Raw genomic sequence first — 18838 nt, 5'->3', positions numbered from 1 at the left:
TACTCATTTATGGAATGATTTAGAAGAAAGAACTAGAGGTTTCTCTCATGTTGGAGCTACCTGTTTTTATTTATTTATTTTTTTAAAGATTTTTTTTTATTCATGAGAGACACAGAGGGAGAGAGAGGCAGAGACACAGGCAGAGGGAGAAGCAGGCTCCATGCAGGGAGCCCAATGCGGGACTCCATCCCGGGTCTCCAGGATCACACCCTGGGCTGAAGGCAGCACTAAACCGCTGGGCCACGGGGCTGCCCGCTACCTGTTTTAAAGCATAGAAAGGAACAGCTTCAAAATGGGGTATTTCTTCTGCCCAGGGACCCATTTCTCCCCAGCAGCACAGGTTTTTTTTTTTTTTTTTAAAGATTTTATTCATTTATCCATGAGAGACACAGGCAGAGGGAGAAGCAGGCTCCATGCAGGAAGCCCAATGAGGGACTCGATTTTGGGACTCCAGGATCATGCCCTGGGCTGAAGGCAGGTGCTAAACTGCTGAGCCACCCAGGGATCCCCCCAGCAGTACAGCTTTGAGCAGGGAGGAGGACCTTGACTGGGGAGAGGGAGAGGAAAGACACAGAGACAAAACATCAAAGGACACTAAAGGGATGTTCCCTGCTGTCTGCTTTGGGATTTCAAACAAGTACTCCCATTCTAGGATCCCCCTACCAGCCTGCAGGTAACCACAAAACCCAGTGCCACACTTAACTTCCCGTCACCCACTACCTCTGTTGCCAGCTTCTGAATTGGCTTTTTTAAAAAATTTTTATGCAGTCCTGAGTGCAGCCGCAGAACCAGCTCAGGTGAGAAGCCAAAAGCTTGAGCTATTGCACCACCTTCTGGGAAACAAAAGTCTGCAATTGCCAAGCTGTTGAACTGTAACAAAGGAAACAACTAAGGAAGAGTGCTATTTCAAATGCAATGGCAGAGGTACACATAATCAAACACTTTGGAAAAAATCACAGTAGTGTGGTATCACAAAATAAATTCTCTAGCAACTGAACCCAAAGGTGCAAAATATTCTGATTTAACTGACAAATAATTCACAGCTATCAAAGAGATTAAGTGAGCTTATAAGAAAACGTGATACAGTTTTGGAACAAAATTATTGAACAGGAGGCGTTTTTTTTACCAAGGAGTTTTAAATTTTTTAAAAGAACCATACAAATTCTGGAGCTGACAAGTGAATGAGATGAAGAAATGCATTAGAGAGCTTAGCAAGTAGGGCAGATCAGATTGAAGAAGGAATTAGTGACTTAGAGGACAGGAATTTAGAAATGACTCAGGAGAGGAGAGCTAAGATTTAAAACAAAACAAAGCAAAACAAAAAAACCCTACAAAAGCTATCATATAGGATGAGAAAAACAAATATAACAGTCTACCAGAAGGAGAAGAAAGGGAAAGGGGAGCAGAGAGTATTTAGAGAAACAGTAACAGAACTTCTCAAACCTGGGGAAGGAACTAGAGAAGTAAGTCCAAGAAGTTAACAGAATGCTATTATCTCAATGTGAAAATATCATCTCCAAGACATATTATAATGAATCTGTTAAAAAAAGGCAGGGGCACCCAGGCAACAAAGAAAGTAACTTACAAAGGAACCTCCATTAGCTTATTGGTGGGTTTCTCAAATTCTATAGACCAGTAGAGAGTAGAATGACTCATTCAAAATGTTGAAAAATAAAAACTGCTAGTCCAGAACACTTTATCTGGCAAAGATATACTTCAGATATGAAGGAGAAATAAGGGGTTTCCCTATATGTAGTTCGCCATTAGACCTGCTTTGCAAGAAATACTGAAAGGAGTTCTCCAAGCTGAAATGGAAAGATGCTAATTAGTGACATAAAAGCATATGAAATGACCTATACTCTAGACAAAGGTGAAAAAACAGAATTAGAAAACTTGTCTTAGAATGATGTGCTAACTACTTATAAAAGCTTAAAAAGGAGGAACAACAATAACAAACTATAGCCACTATAATTCAATGAATTCACAGCAAAAAAAGGTAAACTGACACCAAAAGTATAAAAGGGGAGAATTAAAAGGATGGAAACTGTATATGAAGATAGTGTTATCAGCACAAAAAGGACCTAGATGTTTTATATAAGCCACATGGCAATCACAAAGCAAAAATCTAGAGAAAAGTATACCAAAACATTAAAAAAGGGAGACTGAGCAAATCATTGTGGAAAACCATCACACTAAGAAAGACAACCAGAAACATGGGGAAAAAGAAACTACCAGAAGGCTAAATATGAGATGGCAGTAGTAAGTCCTTAAGATCAATAATCATTCAATATAAATGGACTGAATTCATCCATCAAAAGATACAGAGTAGCTCGGTGGTTAAGAGCAAAACAAGACCCAACCATATGCTGCCTACAGGAAGCTCATTTCAACTTTTAAGACCAACACCGGCTCAAAGTGAAGGAATGGCAGAGGATATTCCAGGCAAATGGAAAGCAAATGAAAGCAGGGGTAGCTATGCTTTTATCAGACAAAACAGAGGTCAAGTCTAAAAACAATAAAAAGAGATAAGGTCATCGTATAATGATAAAGGGGAAAATACATCAGGAAGATAAAACAGTAATAAAGATATATGCACCCAACATTGCATCACCAAAATTTATTAAGCAAATACTAACATCCCAAAGGAGAAACAGACAGTACAGTAACAGTTGGGGACCTAGGTGCCCCTCTGTCAGCAATGAATAAATCATCCAGGTAGAAAATCAACAAAGAAACAACTATAGAACAGAAGAACTTAATATTAGAGCATTCTAACCAACAGGGGCATAACACACATTCTTTTTCAGTACACATGAAGTATTTTCCAGATCATATGATAGGGCACAAAACAAATCTCAGCAAATTTAAGAAAACAAAACATCAACTATCTTTTCTGACCATAATGGTATGAAACTAGGATTCAACAACAAAAGGGAGATTGAAAATTTGAAAATATGTGGAAACGACACAACATACTTTTGAATAACCAATGTGTCAAGAAATCAAAGGGAAACATTACTTTGAAACAAATGAAAATGGAAATATAGCATATCAAATCATAGAATGCAGTGAAAGTTCTGAAAGAAAAGCTTATAGGAATAAATGCGTATGTTAAGGAATCAGAAAAATCACAAATAACCTTTCCCCTCAAAGAACTAGGAGAAACCAGCTCAAAGTTAGCGGAAGGAAGGAAATTATAAATACCAGAGCGAGGGACGCCTGGTGGCTCAGCAGTTAAGCATCTGCCTTTGGCTCAGGGCGTGATCCTGGGATCTGGGATCGAGTCCCACATTGGGCTCCTTGAGGGCAGCCTGCTTCTCTATGTCTCTGCCTCTCTCTCTCTGTCTCTCATGAACAAATTAATAAAATCTTTAAAAAAAATCAGAGCAAAAATAAATGGAATAGAGACCAGAGAAATAGAAAGGATCAACAAAACTAAAAGTTCTTTAAAAAGGTAAGCAAAATCAACAGATCTTTAACCAGATTAAGATAAAAAGACTCAAAGAAGAAATGAAAAAGGACACATTACAACTGATACTACAGACATACATACATACTACTATGAAAAAATTGCATATCAACAAATTAGACACCTAGAAGAAATGGGTATGTTTCTAGAAACACACCATCAATCCACCAAGCCTAAGAAGAAATGAAATATCTGAAAGGATGAATAATGACTAGAGAGATTGAATCAGTAATCAAAACCCTCCCAACACAGAAAACCCTAGCACCAGATGGCTTCACCAGACCTTCAAAGAAGAATTAACAGCAGTCCTTCTCAAACTCCTGCAAAGAAATGATGAGGCTGGGATACTTCCAAACTCATTATATAAGGTCAGATACCAAAGTGAGACCAGGACACAGCAAGAAAACCAGAAGTATCCCTAATGAATATAAATGGAAAAATTCTCTACAAAATATTAGCAAACTAAATTCAAGAACACAAAAAGAATTATACACCATGATCAGCTGGGATTTATCTCTGGGATGCAAGGATGGTTCAATATATGCCAATCAACAAATATATCACATTAATACAATGAAAGATAGGGGTACCTGGGTGGCTCAGGTCATGATCCCAGAGTCCTGGGATCGTGCCCCACGTGGGGGAGTCTGCTTCTCCATCTGACACCCCGGTGTTCTCCTGCAGACCTGTCCAATCCAACTGCCAGCCTCCCAGGTGTCCCTCCAAAGTGACTCCTGTCCTAAGGCATGGTGGAAATAAGCTCATGCACCAACATGCCTACAGTTCCTGCAGCTGAGCCTCTCAGCCGACTGCATGGAACAAGCCTTGGCTGTTGGTGTGCCCACAGCTGGGGCAGACAGGCTAAGTGTAGATAGCTGCACTGTCAGTCCTGTCCACTAATGAAACCCACTGCTGCTGCAGAGGCCTCTCAACAGTGGGCAGTAAACGCTGAGGATGCCACAGCAGGCAGTGCAGCTAAGGGAAGCTAGCGGAGCTGAAGGCAATGGCAGCTCAGCCACAACACAGCCCACAAAGGGGACACCTCTTGAGCACCTGGTTCTGGTTACCATGGTGGGGGTGGGGGGACTGCACTACAGGCCACCACAAGACCTTTTCTACACAAGGCCACTATTTTCAAGACCAGGAGATATAGCGGATTTACCTAATACACAAAACACAGACACAACGAGGAGACAAGGATAAGTCCCAAATCAAAGAGTAAGACAAAATCACAGTAAAAGAGCTAAATGAAACAAATACGCTTGATAAACAATTCAAAGTAATGGTCATAAAGATTCTCACTGGACCTGAGAAAAGACAGCTGTGACATCATCAAGTATAATAGTATTCACGTGATGGAGTGCCAGAGCGAGAGAGAGAGAGAGAGAGAGAGAGAGAGAGAGAGAGAGAGAGAGAGAAAGAAAGACAGAAAACTCATTTGAAGAAAAAAACAGCTGAAAACTTCACCACTTAGGGGAAGGAAACAAACACCCAGGTTCAGAAAGCAAAGAGAGCCCCCAACAAGGTGAACACAAGGAGGTCCACACTGAAACACATGATAATTAAAATGGCAAAAAGTGATGATAAAGACACAATTTTATTTGTTTTATTTTTATTTTTAAATTTTATTTATTTATTCATGAGAGCCACAGAGAGAGAAAGAGAAAGAGAGAGAGGGGGGGGGGCAGAGACATAAGCAGAGGGAGAAGCAGGCTCCATGCAGGGAGCCTGATGTGGGACTCGATCCCAGGACTCCAAGATCACGCCCTGGGCTGAAGGCAGATGCTCAACTGCTGAGCCACCCAGGGATCCCGATAAAGACACAATTTTAAAAGCAGAGAAACAAAACAAGTTACAACGGAAAATCCCATAAAGCTATGAGCTGATTTTTCAACAGAAACTATGCAGGCCTGGGCAGCCCGGGTCGCTCAGCGATTTAGCACTGCCTTCAGCCCAGGTTGGGATCCTGGAGACCCGGGATCAAGTCCCATGTCAGGGTCCCTGCCTGCTTCTCCCTCTGCCTGTGTCTCTGCCTCTCTCTTTCTCTATCTCTCATGAATAAATAAATAAATAAAATCTTAAAAAAAAAAAAAAACTATGCAGGCCAGAAGACAGTGGCACGATATATTATTCAAAGGGCTAAAAGGAAAAAAACAAGAATACTTCACTTAGCAAGGTTATTGCTCAGAAATGAAGGAGAGATAAAGCTTCCCAAACAAACAAAAGTTAAACTGGCCTAATAAGAAACGTTAAGGGGGATTCTTTAATTGGAAAAAGGCCATAACTAAAAGAAAATTATGAAAGGAAAAAATTTCACAACTAAAACCAAACATACAATAAAGGTAGTAGGTTAGGTTTATTCCTTATAAAACCCATATGGAAGTTAAAACACAAAAGTAGTAAAATCAATTATATCTACAAAATTAGCCAAAGCCTATGCAAAATAAAAAGATGTGAAATATGACATCATATACATAAAATGTGAAGGGAGAGTAAAAATTTAGAGCTTTTAGAATGTGTTCAAACTTAATATAGACTGCAATATATATAAGATGTTATACATGAATCCAGTGGTAATCACAAATCAAAAACCTGTAAGAGGGCAGCCCGGGTGGCTCAGCAGTTTAGCGCTGCCTTCGGCCCAGGGTGTGATCCTAGAGGCCCAGGATCGAGTCCCACGTCGGGTTCCCTGCATGGAGCCTGCTTCTCCCTCTCTGCCTGTGTGTCTGCCTCTCTCTGTCTGTGTGTCCCTCATGAATAACTAAATAAAATCTTTAAAAAAAAGAGGGAACAGATTGGTGGTTGCCAGAGGGAGGGATGGGATGGGCGAAGGGGGTCAAAAATTACAAACCTGCAGTTAAAAGTCACTGTGGGTGTAACGTACGACATGGTGACAATAGTTAATAGGACTGTGTATCATATTTAAAGGCTGCCAAGAAAGCAGACCTTAAAAATGGTTATGGGATCCCTGGGTGGCGCAGCGGTTTGGCGCCTGCCTTTGGCCCAGGGCGCGATCCTGGAGACCCGGGATCGAATCCCACGTCGGGCTCCCGGTGCATGGAGCCTGCTTCTCCCTCTGCCTGTGTCTCTGCCTCTCTCTCTCTCTGTATGACTATCATAAATAAAAAAAAAAGATAAAAAAAAATGGTTATTTATGTATAGTGATGTATGTTAACCAAGACTTACCATTTTTGCAATACACACAAATATCCAATCATAATGCTATACGCCGGAAATAAAAAATGTCATGTCAATCATACCTCAAAAAAAAAAAAAAAAGAAAAAGAAAGAAAAAGCCCAACAACTCTCAACACGAATCCAACACCGATTTTATTAAGTTTCAAAAGATACAAAGTGGCAATTCTGCACCTAGACAAGAGAGGTTGCTTCAACTCATCTTTGGTATCTTAAGAGCACTTTCGGGGCATTTCCACCCAAACACGGAGTGCCTTCGTTATACCAAATGCAACTGTCACGGAAAGCTTCCCTTCCTTCCCAGTAGATCCCTAACACGTAGGTCCCTAAAAGTACTCACCCCCTGCGCTGTGCAAGGATGCGGGGAATCCCGGCTGGCCGCGGCTCAGCGCCCGGGGCACGGTAGGCGCTCGGATGCTGCTGCTGCTGCAGCTGCTGCAGCTGCTGCAAGCTTCCCTTTTCCTCCTGCAGTTTTTTCTCTGAGACGTTGTCCTAAGCACCTGAGACCTCCCCGCAGACGGCTGCTGAGCTCCTGGTGCTCACAGCCAGCGCGGGGGGGGGGGGGGGAGGCCTGGTGACGTCATCAAACGTCCAAATAGCGTGACCCCGGATACACTACCTGGGGTGAACTCTATTTACTCAGGTCACTTTTTCCTAAAAGTATTTTTACTGTTTCAGGAGCCCCGAGTTTTACCCCAACCAAGAGAATTCGCAGCCGCAAGTGCCTGATAACCTCTTGACCCCGCTCACCAGCGTGTCGCGCTGTGTGCGCAGGCGCGTTCTCGCCCCGCCTCTTCCGCCAGGAGCGGGCGCCGATTGGTCCGTGGGATTCGTATAAGATGCTGCGCGCAGGCGCGGGACCTCCTTTCCTCAGCTGCCGCTAAGGTGCTCGGTCCTTCCGAGGAAGCTAAGGCCGCGTTGGGGTGAGGCCCTCACTTCAGCCGGCGACTAGCACCGCGCTCGGCACGCGCCCTCGCCATGGCCTCCGTCTCGGAGCTCGCCTGCATCTACTCGGCCCTCATCCTGCACGACGACGAGGTGACGGTCACGGTGAGTGCGGGCCCGGGCGGGCGTCGGTCTGCGGCCGGCCGCTTTCCGTGCGCTGGCGGGGCGCCCTGCTAGGTAGGCCCTTCCGGCCGCAGCCGCGGCCCTCGGCGTCCCGGCGTCGGTGCGGGCGGGCCCACGTGCGTGCGGGCCCACGTGCGTGCCGGCGGGCGGGGAGGGCGGGCCCGCGTGCGTGCGTGCGTGCGTGCGTGCGGACATCCTGACCGGTTTGCCCGGACGGCCTCCCCGGGCCGGGCTGCGGGATGCGGATGGAGCGCACGTCCGCTTGCTGCACCTGCCGCCCTGCGAGGTGCCCGGCACGCGGGGGCCGCTGGGTCTCCGGTGATCGTAAGGGTCCTGAGAAATTTTTCGTTTTAAATAAACCTACGCGAAATACAGACACAGTATTTGGTGCGGTTAAACGTGGTTTCTGGACACACGTTTTGAGTGATTTACTTTCAGTTGCAGTGGTTTGGAGACGTTTCCGAAAACTGCGCTTTGCTTGCTCATGGAATACGGGTTTTTTGTTTGTTTGTTTTTTAATTTTTTAAATTATTTTTTTAGGAGGATAAGATCAATGCCCTCATTAAAGCAGCGGGTGTGAATGTTGAGCCTTTCTGGCCGGGTTTGTTTGCAAAGGTAAGGAAATGGCAGCAGAGTGAGTTGGAGAAGCAGATTTGGGGAGATCAGGGATTTACAAAGTCAGGTGTACTTGTAACACGAGAAGGGCTCATAGTTCCATATCTAGAGTCTGAAATTTGTCTTTAACTTCCTTTTTTTTTTTTTTTTTTGAGATTTATTTATGAGAGAGGCAGAAACACAGGCAGAGGGAGAAGCAGGCTCAATGCCGCGAGCCCAGTGTAGGACTCCGCCCCGGTCTCCAGGGTCACGCCCTGGCCGAAGGCAGGGGCTAAACCGCTGAGCTACCCCACACGTCCGTCCCCCTGTCTTCTCCTTCTTGTTTGCAGTCTGGTTTCTTTTTCCTTCTGTTCTGAAATCATGACACACACACATATATATGTGCATGTATACATAAATGTTATACACCCACCGGATGACTCCTTAAAAGAGTCACCCAGGAGGTAATACTGCCCATGCCCTTCCATTTTTTTTAAAATACATAACAATTTTATTGATCCATCAGAAAAAAATAAAAGTACAGTGTAACTTGCATCCCCACTGGGGCTAAATTAGCACAGATTATGATTCTTAAGTGCTGGTTCTTCTCAATGTCCAAAGTTATTTTTTAATCAAGGATTTTTCCTGGAAATAAGATTTTAAATCCTCTTTTTTCATTCGCATTAGGATAACCTTTGAGATCGGCGTCCTGTATTATATGTAAGAAGAGGAATATTGTATGAGAGCTATGACTCCCATTAGTTCTTGGCTAATTTGTGCAACAATGAAATGGTAAAAACAGCAGTGACAGGCCCCAGAGATGAGTGTCCAACCGCCCCTGCAGAGACTTGGTCATGAATTGGTGTGAACCAGGGGCAGAACTGTCCCTCATAAAATTGTCAAACTCTTTAACCTCATGAACATTTAGATCTCAGAACCGGGTTTCATGGAAATTGGATGTAGTGGCTCTTATTTTGAACATTGACTGTTGGGATATATGTAAAAAGATCAATGAAGACAAGATTCCTACACAAGGAACTTGTATTATTTTCTATTATGTTACTTAGTCTCTGGCAGGAGGCAATTAGCTTTGTCTCTTCAGGTTGTGTCTTCCAAAGAGCTTTGAATGATTGAAAACCTTGTACTTTCAATAAAGGTACTCCTCTTTAATAAAGTCCCTGGACTTCGCACTCTGAAAAATTGAATTCACTCTTAAGATGTGGAACTGGAAAGAATCTTGGTTTGAGTATTTAAGGAAGCTTGAGTTTTTTGCCAACAACTGAAGCCAGCATTTTGCGGCCAGTTTTTCTCCTCTATAAAAGGAAGGAATTCAGTTATTCTGTAAGATTTAAAGCTTGAGTAGGTTTTCTTGTGATTAGTTTTTAATATAGCTCTGTGTCCCTAAGTCCTAGGAAATCTCAGCAGACAAAATGTCACTGGCAGATTGCAGCAAAGGAGAAGGAAGGGCAATATAGTGTTGGGGATTGATTGCTATCAGTTCAAAAGGGAGGTTCCTTTGGAGGTGGGAGGTTTGTAACAACAAAAGGCCAGAACTGAGTGTGATCTGTTTGCACGTGTGTTGTAGGCCCTGGCCAACGTGAACATTGGGAGCCTCATCTGCAATGTAGGAGCTGGTGGACCTGCGCCAGCAGCTGGTGCTGCGCCAGCAGGAGGTCCTGCTCCTTCCACCGCTGCTGCCCCAGGTAGAAAACTTTTTTGGTATTGGAGGGAGGAGCGTGGAGATTAAGAGCAATCCTGCCTATAATACTTAGTTTGCTGAAAAGAGTAGGCGATAGAAATCCTAAAACCAGGGACATAGTTGGAAGTCTCGGGGTATTTTTGACCATGTAAATTGAAGGCCTGGAGCTCGTTGGGAGTTTAAAATACTGACAAGGTGTGTTACTGTTTTTATTTTTTTAGCTGAGGAGAAAAAAGTGGAAGCCAAGAAAGAAGAATCTGAGGAGTCTGATGATGACATGGGCTTTGGTCTCTTTGACTAAACTTTTATAAGCTGCTCAATAAAAAGCTGAACTCCTGGTTGCTGTCGGTTTTTCAGTTGTTTGAAGATGTTCTGTGTAAGGATGATCTCATTTCTGCAACACTAGTTTTTAGCCTTTATTGGTATGATGCCAGCTGGGTTTTCCCCCCTGCCACCACCTCATGGTGAGGAATAGTACACCAGCCAGGTGCTGCACCAAGAATGTACCTAATACTGCCTCTAGAACTGCATGGAGAGGTGGGAAAAGGGCAGATGCCTTGTCAGGGTCACCTTGAGTTCATGATAACCAGGTCTGTCCCTTTTGACAGGAATAAGAGTCCATGGTAGTGGTGGTACAAACAAGGCCTCTTAAAAAACTCCCAAGTATAGGGGATCCCTGGGTGGCTCAGCAGTTGAGCATCTGCCTTTGGCCCAGGGTGTGATCCTGGAGTCCTGGGATCAAGTCCCACATCGGGCTCCCTGCATGGAGCCTGCTTCTCCCTCTGCCTGTGTCTGTCTCTCTCTGTGTGTCTCCAGAATAAATAGATAAAATCTTAAAAATCCCAAGTATAATTCTGGCTACAAATTTTTGAGCTATGCTGAACCATCTGAGGTGGAATACTGATATATCCCTGGGTTTATAATTCAGCAATACTGTGAAGGAGTAGTGGAAATTCAGGTTTGAGTCCCCATTTACAGAGACTAAAACCCTAATTCAAGCCTGTATTTGACTTAAGTAGGGTTTAGGGAAGGGGGTGGCTGAGCACTGGTGTGGAGACTGGTTCACTTTGAAATGTCAGAGGACCCCTATTTGGATTTATAAAATAGTCCTCAGAGCACCTATTCAGTGCCAGGCATCTGAACATCTAACCCTTTGTCTCCCAGTTTTAAGAGAGACTAGGAGTTGATGAAAAGACTTCGTAGCCCCAACTGTCCTCCAGTGAAAGAGTATAAGACCATTAGTGTTAAGTTACACCACCACATGGGTAAGTAGCTGGTGTACCTTAACAAAAATTGAACACCTAATCCAGCAGTTCTGTTCCTATAATTACCCAAGAGGAAGTATGGACATCTGGGTGCATCTCTGGGAATGTTAAAAGCAGTGCTTGAAAGATAGCAAAAACCTCAAAGATCCATCAACCAGAAAACGAGTGATCCCAAATTATCAGCAGTGAAAGTGAGCTATGGATATAGAATTTTTAAGGTTTAGATGTTACTGGTATTCAAGTTTTGGAGTTTTCATGTATTAGAATCCTTTGAGCATGTGAGGAATGGGTGATAAAGTGATTGTGGGGGTTCCCAGATGGTTAGGTAGGGCATGCAGCTCTGATCTTGGGGTTAAGAGTTTTAAGCCCCATGTGGGGTGAAGAGCTTAAGTACTTAATTTTCCTCCATCAGCTAACTGCTGTGATGATCTCAAGCATGTCCTGTCCTCTGCACGACAATCCCATGATAAGACCATGTCATGGGTCAGAGGTTAACTTGAGGTAAAGGCTAGTAAATGAGTGGAAGGATTCAGACAGGCTCCGACTGCTCCTCTTCCCGTGCCTCTGCTCCTTTCTCCTGTCCTGTGTCAGTCTAAGGACAACACCTGCCTCACTGGGTTCTAGAGATCTGAGATGGCAGGAATTGGGCTTGGTGAGCACTGAAGTGTCAGAAGGGAATATGGACACTTAGCCAAGGAAATATTTTGAACGGATTAAAGAACACTTAAGAAGATAAAGGAAAACTGGATCTAGAACAGCTGAAAATTACGTGCTAAATTGGGATAGAAGTATCAAGTTCAGTTATCCGAACTATACAGTGAACATGTTTTCTGTAATACTCAAGTGGTAACATGGCCTCATGGGTGGGTCTAGCTTTTGAAAAGAAATCTTTTAATGTAAAAATCTAAATACAGCTAAATACCTTTCTAAATGATGTTCAAACAAGGAGATCCACTTACATGTGTAGAGATGCTAACATATTCACTTGATTTTGAATTATAAAGTCTGCCCAGGAGACCGTGGGTGGCCTAGTGGTTGAGCATCTGCCTTTGGCTGAGGTGGTGACCCCGGAGTCCTGGGATCGAGTCCCGCATCAGGTTTCCCATAGGGAGTCTGCTTCTCCCTCTCCCTATGTCTCTGCCTCTCTCTCTCTCTCTCTCTCTCTCTAATATATATATATATAATTTAAAGTCTGCCCAGTTATACTCCCCTTTTAGTTTCCCTGACTCTTCATTTCCTCTTTGCAAAATGGGAATAATACCTAGTTTATACTGGGGGATGAACTTGCCCATCAATGTTTGCTGGTATGCAGATGTTATTTCCCTTCTGTGTAAGGTACAAAAAACACAGCTGGTATCCCTGGTTCTCAGAATCCCATGGTCCAGCAAGCCTAAGCCTGTGCCCTTCAAACCTCCTCCCTGCCAGTCATTTGCAATCAGGCAGCAGCTTTGGTTTCTCATGACTGGTTTCACACTACTGATTGTTCACCAAACATACTTGCTATTTTTTTTTTTAAGATTTTATTTATTCATGAAAGACAGAGAGGCAAGAGACACACAGGCAAAGGGAGAAGCAGGCTCCATGTAGGGAGCCCGATGTGAGACTTGATCCTGGGTCTCCAGGATCATGCCCTGGGCTGAAGGCGGCGCTAAACTGCTGAGCCACCGGGGCTACCCCATACTTGCTATTTTGTTTAAAAAGTTCCGTTGTTCCTAAGATTCTGTTCAACTCTCTTTTGGCCACTGAGGGCATACCCAGGTCCATGGCTGGCTCACCCTTCCCTTTTTATAATCTTGCATCAGCAAGGAGCCAGGATTAGGTGTAGGGGAGAATTTTAGGAACAGACTTGCTCACTGACAAACCATCTAAGAACAATTTTTAAAACAATCCATATTGTCACCGAATGTGTTGCACAATGGGATAAAAAAAAAAATCCAAAGCTCCTGTCAACTGTTACATTTTTTTTTCTTCTTTCTTCTAAAAATGAGAGAACTACACATGAAATTCTAAAACCACCTTTTGGAAAAGAGAAATACTCTAATTAAAGTGAAAGAATTCAAAATATTTATGCAACAAAACAACTTGGAATATTGCTACAAATTCAAATAAAATATGTCAAATCCTTCCTCCCCATAATTTGAAAGAACAGATACAGTAAAGTTCTGAGGGAACAGTGGGAGCCAGGTGTTCATTGGCTTGGTCGAATAGTGCTTTATAGTTTAGAAGTGACCTTGATGGTTTTCCCGTTCTGAACTTTACCACGTCAGGAGAACTTAATCCACCCTGTTTGTACACCAAACTTGCTCGGAGAGTTTGGCTGCCTGCCAGGTTTGCGCAGCTAACGTAAGGCAAAGCTGGGCCTGCCACCTCGGTCGTCTCCAGTAGGTCTACCACCACACAGCATCCCCTCCACATGCACTTTAAGGTACGGTGATGAGCCTTTTTCCTCTGTCACCATAAAAGCCACGTCTCCATCTTCTTATCTTTGCAAACAAGGGTGGATAATGCAGCGTGAGGTAGACATGGGCCACTTTGAAGACAGCTTTGGTATTCTTAGTCCTTCTGGAGCAGCCAGGAGGGGGCCCTCAAAGTCGGATCGCAGACCGCACACAGCATGCATCGGGAACCACGAACTGTTCAGGTCTGATGCAGCAATCTTCTGGAACACTTATACCAGGGCACAGGGTCAGGGGCCATGGTGAATTTTCACAGGAGTGCTCAAATAGTTACGGGCTTCCAAAGAGCCCTCCAATTTCTACTCAATTTAACCCACTGGAGCATCCACTCCTCTGGTTCCTATACTTTGAGGGTTATTAGGACATCCTGTTACAATGGGGAAAAAAAAAAGGGCATTTCACCTTCCCTATCTTTGCACCTGCTATTCCCCACTCTCGCCAGGCCACCGACTACCTGTCCCAGTCAATGCCATTCCTTCAAGCCTTAGGAAGCCCACCCCAGGCTGTCTTAAATCCTCCGCTGAGAGGGCCCTGTCTTACCACTTCTTAAAGGAGATGTGTAATTAGGCTTTGTCATTGTGTGGCATTTTCCTCCCTTATACAGTTAAGCTTGGGGCTCGGGGCTGTGTTGCTCACCTATATCCTCAATCAATACTTATCACGATGTCTGGCTCCTCCTTGGTGTGCAGTGCGTATTCCTCACATTGTCCAGCCCTCTCCTTTTACACGTGAGGAATCCGGGGGCCCAGAGGGGAGGAGGGACTGCCCAGCAGCAGTGAATGGGACAGCAGAACTGGAACTCGGGTCCCTGGACCAGCAGATGCTCTTATTGTAGCAGGCCGTACAGGGGCACAAAACCAGGCCTGCCCGACACCGCAAGCTTGCTTGCTTGCTTGCTTGCTTGCTTGCTTGATTCATTCATTCATTCATTCATTCATTCCGTTGCCACTTAGTACGGACCTTCTAGGTAGCCAGGTACAGGCGTGGGCGGTCAGGCCCTGAAGTGGGCACCCGCGGGACCCGGCTCCGTGAATGGAAGGCAGGTCCGTCCGGAGAGCTCCCCAGGTGAGGCCCGGGTCAGGCCTTAGCGCTGACCTGGAAACTCCCAGCCAGTGGGGCAGCAGAAGCAAAGGTGGGGCGCCCCGGAGCCTGCAAACTGCCTTCCGGACACAGTGACCGGTCACCCTCCCTGTCAACGTCCACGTCGTCTGGGATGACGGAGAAGGTGCACGAGCTCGGAGACGGAGGGCAGGCGGCCGAAGGGTCCTCTGCTCGCCTCGGCTTCTCGTGGCGGAGGCGAGCAGGTCCTCAACCGGCCCGAGTGCGGGGGGACAGGGAGCCCCGCGCTCGAGCTTTTATAGCTCGCTGCTGGCCAATCAACGTCCGCGCTGGGGGTGGGCGGGGCTAGAGGCGGGGCTAAAAGTCGAGCGTGGCCGAGGGAAGCCGAACTTCTCAATTGCACCGAGGCCCGTTGACCACTAGGGCGCGCGCGGGGGCGCGGAGCCGTTTGCGCATGCTCCTCACCATCCATCCCGCTAGCGATAGCTCCCGAGGCCGGTGTAGGGGAGGGTTGGCGGGCTCGGGCCCCGGTGAGTGAGCCGTCTCCGCCGGGAGACTCCAGCGCTCTCGCTAGCTAGCGGGATGGGATGGTGCATGTTTGCAAACTGGGAATAACGACCCATTCCTGCCCCAGGGCTGGTTTCTGAAGGAAGGGGCTGGTTGGATATTGCAGGTTAACGTCACCTCCGCTAGTTCCCTGTTTTACTCTGGGGACGTGGGTGCTGACTCTTCCCAGCACCTTCGTTTCCAGAAAGCGTTTTCGTCCGGAGAAAGAAGTGAGAAGCTTGGCTCTGCATTTGGCTGCTCATCATCCGGCTGAGTCCCCTGGGAAAAAGCAAAACACCCAAATGAAGCAAACAGCAACAAACGACCGTTTCCTGGGCCTCTGCACAGGGCCGAGGAACCGAAACCTCTGTGTGTGTGGGGGGGGGCGGGGGGGGGGACGGGAACCTGCATTTGCACAAGCCCTCCAGGAGGCTCTGATGATCAGCTTTGGAAACTCCTGGTTTAGGGCGAACCCAGCATCTCACGCGGTGCCTGACACAAGCACAAGGTGCATCATAAACATGGTCTGAAAGCAAGACTGAATTAGTAACCGCCTTCAAATATTGAAGGAGGGTTTGACAGTTGGGTGACAACACTTGGAACATGGACTGCTGGTTGAAGTGTAAATTACTACCGCTTCTTAAGGAGAGCGATTGGGTTCCATCTCTCAGAATTAAGAGTCCTTGCATCCAAGAATTTCACTTGTAGAAACCCATGCAAAAATACACCTACAATCTCAATGAAGCATTTTTGTAAGAGAGAAGAAAATTGCAGGAGAGGAGGCTTTCATGTGGCTATTAACAGGAGTGCTGCTACTGAAAGATACCTAGAATAGCTTGTGAAGAGAAGCAAGTTGAGGGTCAGTATACATAATATGACCCTAAGAGATTCACATGCATATGTTTGTATGTGTATAGGGGATTTCTGGAAGGATTCAAGGAAAAAAAAAAAACTGGTAAAAGGTAAAAGATTACCTCTAAGGAGAAGAGTTGGAAAGGAGGGGAGTGAGATTTTTCCATTTCAGCTTATCCATTCCATATTGCTTGGATTTTTAAAAACCACAACCATGTATTACTTTTAATAGCTTTTTAAAAAATTATTTATTTATTCGTGAGATACACAGGGAGAGAGGCAAAGACACAGGCAGAGGGAGAAGCAGGCTCCATGCAGGCAGGCCCACGCAGGACTCGATTCCACGTCTCCAGGATCTGATGACCTGGGCTGGAGGCGGCGCTAACCTGCTGAACCACCAGGACTGCCCATACTTTTGATAGGTTTTAAGTCTGATTTAGTAGTGGCATTGTGGTCTTTCTTGAGCACTGGTTAGCTGATTAAAGCAACTAATCTATTGTCACACCTCTGGGTCAGAAGATTGCAGCACTTGCTGTTAACCAGGAGGAATGGGATGGGGCACATTTGTTAATTAGGAATAATGACCTGTTCCTGCCACAGGGCTGTGTTTTGTTTTGCTTTTTGGGGGGGGGGCAGTTGGGGAGCAACAGTTAACACTAATTTTTTAAACAAGTGAAGGGGTGGACACCCGAGTGCCTCCATCAGTTAAGCATCTGCCTTCAGCTCAGGTTGTGTGATCCCAGGGTCCTGGAATCAAGCCCTGCAGCTCACTCCCTGCTCCTTGGAGATCCTGCTTCTCCCTCTTTCTCTCTCTGTCTCTCATGAGTAAAATAAAAATAAAGTCATTTTTAAAAAAGTGAAGGGGCTTCAATATAAAAGAAAACAATGAACTTATTTTCTGTAGCTCTGGAGGGAAGAACTCTGACCAGTTGGGAGACAATTTTAGCTCAAAATAAGAAAAGTAAGGAAAAACTTTGCAGGCCATCAGCCTGAGGCTGGGATGGGGAATGCAATGTCTGCTTCTGGGAGGAGTGTGGACTAGATGGCCTCTTGCGGCTCTGAGATACCATAGGTCTTTAAGGAGATGGGTTAAATGCTGTCACATTGCCTGGATTAACTCGAATCCCACTCTGCCACTGAACAGGGCTGTGTAATGTGAGGCTGGTCATCTAAATGCTTATGTGCTTCAGTTTCTTCATTTACACAATAGGGATAATGATGACACCTCCCTCATCGAGTTCTTGTAGAAATACATGATATGGCACATGTGAAACACTCAGCACAGTTCCTCTTCAAAAGTATTTGTTAGTATTTCTTTAGCAGTTTTGCATGATGGATCAACAGTTAAGATTAAAAAGAGAATCACAGAAAACATTTCTACTATTGGAGGGATGATTTTATTTTTACACCCTGAAATATTTATGGAAACCACTAAATATGGGATTTTGAGGATTAATGGATTTAGTAGACCAGTAGAATTGCGTGTATGCCGGATGGTTTTGCTTACAAATGGGAATTTTTGGAAGTTTGTTTTCCGGATGCTGCCTCAATGCTGCCCCATAGTGGCCAGTCATAGGCCCGGCTACTTAGACCGGCTACTCTGGCCTTTTCTTACCAGAGCTCACCTGGCTGGGTGGGGTGTGTGAGTCAGGCAGGCTGGGGTGGTGGGCTGTGGGTGGGCCCAGGGGTGAGCAAGTCAGTCCGCACCTTACAAAGGGAGGGCTTGTTTGTATGCCCACCAGTGACTCAGCCAAGAGGAAACCAAGTGCGCTTTATTTAATATGGTCATGCCTCCTGTGTAATTTACTTTGAACATTTGACTTTTCCTCTTAGCATGCTCAAGTTCATTTCTCATCAAAAAACAAAGAAGCAGCTTACTGAGCTGCTGTGCTATCTGGCGTGCCCTTGGCTTTCCTCCAAAGTTGTTGGAAGAAACAACCACATGAAAACCACTTCTGCTTTTGCCGTAAAACTGGTGGAGGCTGTTTTGTTGTTACAAGGTCTCATGTGAAAATTCTTTTAAAATTTAGGGCCAAGAGAAAGTTTGTATCCTCTGAGGAATTGGTAGCCATACCTCTTTTATAATAATAATAAGAGCTCTGTGACTTACCAGGCTTGCCTCTCGGCCTCAGCTACTTGAGAAACAGGGCCAGGCTGGATGCCTAATCTCAGCAGTTAAATTGACCCCAAATGGGTAATGTTTTCTCCTTGTTTTTTTGGCACTAATTAAAAAAAATTTTTTTTTGTGGCTCTTCTAATGATTTTGCTGCATATTTGTACTTTGATCTACGCTCTCCTATTTGAAGAAGGAGGCAAGGAATCCATAAGTTAAATGAGAAGTGGAGTATTTGAGGTTTTTTTTTTTTTTTTGGTGAAAAGATATTTGAGATGATTTTAAGTCAGCGGTTGCACTTGGGTTTTTGAAACTAACAAATTTATGGGTCAAAGTTTTCAGAATGTAATGTGTCTTTACTTGGAAAAATGAGAAGCTCATGTAAATAAGGCCATGAAGGAAGTGGTAACTTGTGGGCAAAAGATCAGCAGCTATTAAGGTTCATTTCCTTATCCACTACCACCAAGGATAATATTGAATCAATGTTGACAATTAGAGATGGAAAGCTCGTAGCCTCTTTGG

At 44.9% G+C, this 18838-nt stretch overlaps 1 protein-coding gene and 1 long non-coding RNA gene across 2 annotated transcripts; one reads left to right on the top strand and one right to left on the bottom strand.

Annotated features, from left to right (window-relative positions):
* Window positions 1-50: 50 nt before the first annotated feature.
* Window positions 51-7371, bottom strand: LOC129506130 (uncharacterized). The gene is made up of 2 exons (XR_008663717.1): window positions 7005-7371; window positions 51-259 (listed from the first exon to the last, which is right to left on the bottom strand). It is a non-coding gene; the product is annotated as an uncharacterized LOC129506130 (long non-coding RNA).
* A 146-nt stretch (window positions 7372-7517) lies between these two features.
* RPLP1 (ribosomal protein lateral stalk subunit P1) lies at window positions 7518-10363 on the top strand. Its single transcript, XM_055319578.1, has 4 exons — window positions 7518-7714; window positions 8273-8347; window positions 9912-10029; window positions 10247-10363. Exons 1-4 carry the CDS (start codon window positions 7643-7645, stop codon window positions 10324-10326), a joined length of 345 nt encoding a protein of 114 aa, XP_055175553.1. The 5' UTR covers window positions 7518-7642; the 3' UTR covers window positions 10327-10363.
* Window positions 10364-18838: the final 8475 nt, after the last annotated feature.

This window comes from Nyctereutes procyonoides, unplaced genomic scaffold (genome assembly GCF_905146905.1).
Source record: "Nyctereutes procyonoides isolate TBG_1078 unplaced genomic scaffold, NYPRO_anot_genome, whole genome shotgun sequence".
In the NCBI taxonomy this organism is placed as follows: Eukaryota; Metazoa; Chordata; class Mammalia; order Carnivora; family Canidae; genus Nyctereutes; species Nyctereutes procyonoides.
The sequence above is the reverse complement of the archived record's forward strand: the minus strand, read 5'-3'. Positions and strand labels throughout refer to the sequence as shown.